Source organism: Corapipo altera, unplaced genomic scaffold (assembly GCF_003945725.1).
Source record: "Corapipo altera isolate COAL_440 unplaced genomic scaffold, ASM394572v1 46, whole genome shotgun sequence".
In the NCBI taxonomy this organism is placed as follows: domain Eukaryota; kingdom Metazoa; phylum Chordata; class Aves; order Passeriformes; family Pipridae; genus Corapipo; species Corapipo altera.
The window spans coordinates 6928149-6931961 of NW_020884883.1; the positions used below are offsets into that span (position 1 = coordinate 6928149).

At 44.2% G+C, this 3813-nt stretch overlaps 1 protein-coding gene across 1 annotated transcript in view; it reads right to left on the reverse strand.

The window, feature by feature from the left end:
• CMPK2 (cytidine/uridine monophosphate kinase 2) overlaps nt 1-3052 on the reverse strand; it is an 8931-nt gene extending 5879 nt beyond the window's left edge. The window contains exons 1-4 of the mRNA XM_027640922.1: nt 3037-3052; nt 1724-1968; nt 1288-1402; nt 297-498 (exon numbers count right to left, since the gene is read on the reverse strand). Of these exons, the coding sequence (XP_027496723.1) occupies nt 297-498; nt 1288-1402; nt 1724-1968; nt 3037-3052 (578 nt within the window). The remainder of the gene's footprint in view (nt 1-296; nt 499-1287; nt 1403-1723; nt 1969-3036) is intronic.
• Between the last annotated feature and the right edge of the window lie 761 nt (nt 3053-3813).

Genomic DNA, 3813 nt, shown 5'->3' on the forward strand with positions numbered 1-3813 from the left:
ATTGAAGATGTAATAATTTTCATGTGTCCAAAAGCTAGTTATGAGTATTACACTGATGGAGGTTCCCTAACTTACTGTTATGATAGGTATTACTCTTTGGAAGATTTAATATTTATCTGACTCTCTGCAGAGTAGTGCTTCAAAAAAACCCCCCAAACAAATCACAAACAGAACCAAATCAAAACAACTCCTCCTCCTCCAAAGAAAGTCAGAGACAATTGTTGACCACTTCTGCTTGTAACACTGAACAACTATATGATAGCACTGACATAAGAGGGTTTCTCTAGTATACAAACCTGTCTATGATCACAGGTGCCTGAGTGGATGCTTTCGCTATTTCTGAAGCAAGAATGTAGTTGCCCGCAGCATAAAATGCTCTTTTAATGGGTGTCGGTTCATCATCAAATACAGTCCTCCACTGGCTGATGCAAGGTGGTGGGGACCTTAGCAGAATGCCATTCAGATTGTCCTTAACAGCCTCGGTCATAGTGGTTTTGCCTGCATTTCATTTACAGAAGGAAATATTTGGTTTATTATGTGTCAGATACACCTCAGTTTTAAAAATAGAAAAACTCTCCTGTGTGTTCATTTGGAGAAAATGTTCTGACACCTGAATATGTAACTTGAATATCTTGTGATAAGGTTGTCAGAGGAAAATTACTCTGAGTCTGGTTGCAGGAATTATTACTTTCCTTCCTGCTCTCTGGGCCTGCCAGCCCTTCCCCTTGCCAGCTTTCAGTCTTTACTCCCTTTAATACATTAAATGCATGGCAATTTTTCTGTATATTTATTTATAATACTTTTTGAGGTCACAGTTCATGTGGATATTGCCCTGCTGTCCTTTTTTTTTTAAGGGGATTTTCAGTTCTCTTTAACTGAAAAGTCAGAAAACAGAGGCAACTAATATTTCTCTGATACAAACTGCTGCCAGTCTCTCAGACTACCACTATTTTAGTTCATTTATTTGAAAACTCTCCAGTAAAAGTATGTTTCATCATCTGCACAAGAAATTAAATTTTCAGTACTCTACTCTTTGTATTCTTTCATTTACTTAGATAACGAATTAACCCACAGAGTGAAAATTAGTGTAGACTCATCTTTTACAAGTCAGGGAAAACAGACTGGCATTTATAATTACTAATTTCTTCAATTCTGTTGCAGGTTTCCAGGATTTATTTTTTTTTTTTTTTTTTAAATTTTTAAGACTTACACATGAATGAAAGCCAGAGCACTTGCTCTTTTCAACAATTTCTCATCTCTAGTTCCTCACCCACACATTGCTCTTACCAGTGGCATCCAGCCCCTCAAAAACTATGACGGGAAAATCGCCCTTTTTTTGGTGCTCCGGACATTTCTCCAGCAGGTCGAGTACTGCTTCAGCCTCTGGGATCCTCTCTGCACACTGCAAGGAGAGATCATAGAATGTGTTGGGTCGGAAGGGACCTTGATCAGTCATCTAGTCCAACCCCCAGGCAGCACACTGGGACATCTTAAACCAGATCAGGTCGCTCAGAGCCCCGTTCAATCAAGCCAGGAATGTTTCCAGGGATGGGGCATCCCCCACCTCTCTGGGAAACCTGTGCCAGTGTTTCGCCACCCTCATCGAAAAAACTTCTTCCTTACACCTGGTCAGGATCTGCCCTCCCTCCGTTTGAAACAGTTACCCTCGTCCCCTTCGCACTCGCCCGCCCCACGAAGCCGAAGAAGATCCCGCCGTGCTGACCTGGCGCAGGCGGTGGCGGAGGGCGGTGGCCGAGGGTGGCAGGGCTTGGCGGAGGGGCCCGGGGCCCGGCGACCCCGGGGCGCAGCGCCGCAGCATCGCCAGGCCGGGAGCCGGGAGCCGGGAGCAGGAGCCAGGAGCCGTGAGCCGTGAGCCGGGACCGGTGGCAGCTCGGAGGGGGGCGGAGGGCGGCGGAGGAGGAGCCAGCGGGAAACGAAACTGGAGCGGCAGGCCGGGAAAGCGCCGGTCTGCGGGGACCGGTCCAGAGCCAAGGGCAGCTCCTTAGGGAGCCTGTTCTGCCTCCCCCGCCCCGCATCAGCGGTGCTGGGATGAACGGGCTCGGTCCCACGGGGAATGGCTCTGTGAGTGAGTGGGCAGCAACAAACGTGGGAAGTAAGGTCCTAGCCTAGGGGTCTGCCAGCACCAAAGGGTCACATTCCCATGGGGTCCCATGGCTGAATCCTGGTGGTCTCCTAAAAAATAAAATAGAATAAAATAAAATAGAATCAAATTTTATTTTTATTTTTTTTTAAGGAGAAGTGCCAATATGCTCTGCTGTTTGGGACTGGCCTAAAAGAGCCAAACAAGTCCTAAACTGCTTTGTTGTGGCAGTGCCCAACCAGCACTGAGCTGACGGGTATACTGGCAGCTTAACCCCATTATTTGTTTACTCAGTGCCTTGATAATAAGATCAACAACAGACAAAAATAATTTGGGGAGTAAAACGAACTTTTACAAGCCTGTAGTGTTTTTGTAACTTTATGATGCCAAATTTCAGCTTTCGTCAGCTCAGTGGCAGGAACCAGAAGCACTGAAAATAGCTATAACACTTAGTCTTATGACAGCTGCTATGAGTAATGTTGCCCAAAATGTAGATTTTTAGTTTTCAAAATATGTAACTTAAAATGTAGGACAACCTGCACCTCTGTAGAATCCTTTTCCTCCCTTTCAATAGTTGAAAACCTACCACCTAGAGAGATCTAAAGTTAAACTTCTGATGCATTTTCTGAAAGAATATACTCTACAAGCTAGTGTACTGTACAATAAATTCTTCAGAAACTTGATGTCTTCCTCTGGTCAGTTCAAATATGCTGCACAAATAGCTTTTGCTTACTGTATCTGCAGGACAGTGAAGCAGCTGGTAGGCAGTATCAGTTCGACAGAGATCAGCTGCACTAGTTGGAAACGGCCCATGCTGAGGGAGCCGGTCGAAGGCTGGGCCGGAGCTGAAACTGGGAACGCAACCTTAGAGTCTCTTCAATAGTCTCAGCATCAGATACCAAAACTGCCTTTGTTTTTAAGGAGCTTTTCCATACCTGAGAACTCCTGCATAATTCCACATGACTCAAACACATGACTATGGCTGGCTATGGATACCAGAAGACACAGGGTAAAACACAGTTTGTTATACAGGAAGCAAATAGATGGCAATTTTAAGACCATGATAATGTGCATTGAGTCAAAGTAGTGGCTATTCTCACACAATATTTTGTCTTGTGGAATGACATGCTCTGCATAAGCCTGGCTTATCCATGGTCCCTTCTCCTAGTCCTGCTCCTCCAGCATCCACAGTCACTGAATTAAGAGTGATAGACAGCACATCCTCCTCTTTTTCTTTTAGCACCTACTATGGATCTTTGTTCATACATCTATTTAAATCCCTTTCTGACTCTGATACAGTTTACCACCACAAACCCCTCTGTTCTCAAATTCCAGCAGTGAAACTGTTGCATAAAAACTTTTCTTTTATAAGTTTTAAACTCATATCCTACTTGTTTCAACAAGTGCCCCTTCCAATAATATTACTGATTTTGGTGAATAACAGTTCAACATTCAGCTTATTTATCACCTACATGATTTTTTCAAGGTTAGTCAGATTTCCTCTTCAGCTTTTTCATGTCAGAAATGACAGTCTCCATTTCTTGTAAGGCAGGTGCTTCATCCCCTTGATCACTTGGAACCAGGGATAACTTACTTAGCTCCATAAGGATCTGCTAAGATGTGAAGACCCAAAATGGACCATTAGTCAGGATATGGCTACACGTACCAATGTTCCACAGACCTGCAGAATAATGCTGCCTGCCTTATTCCAA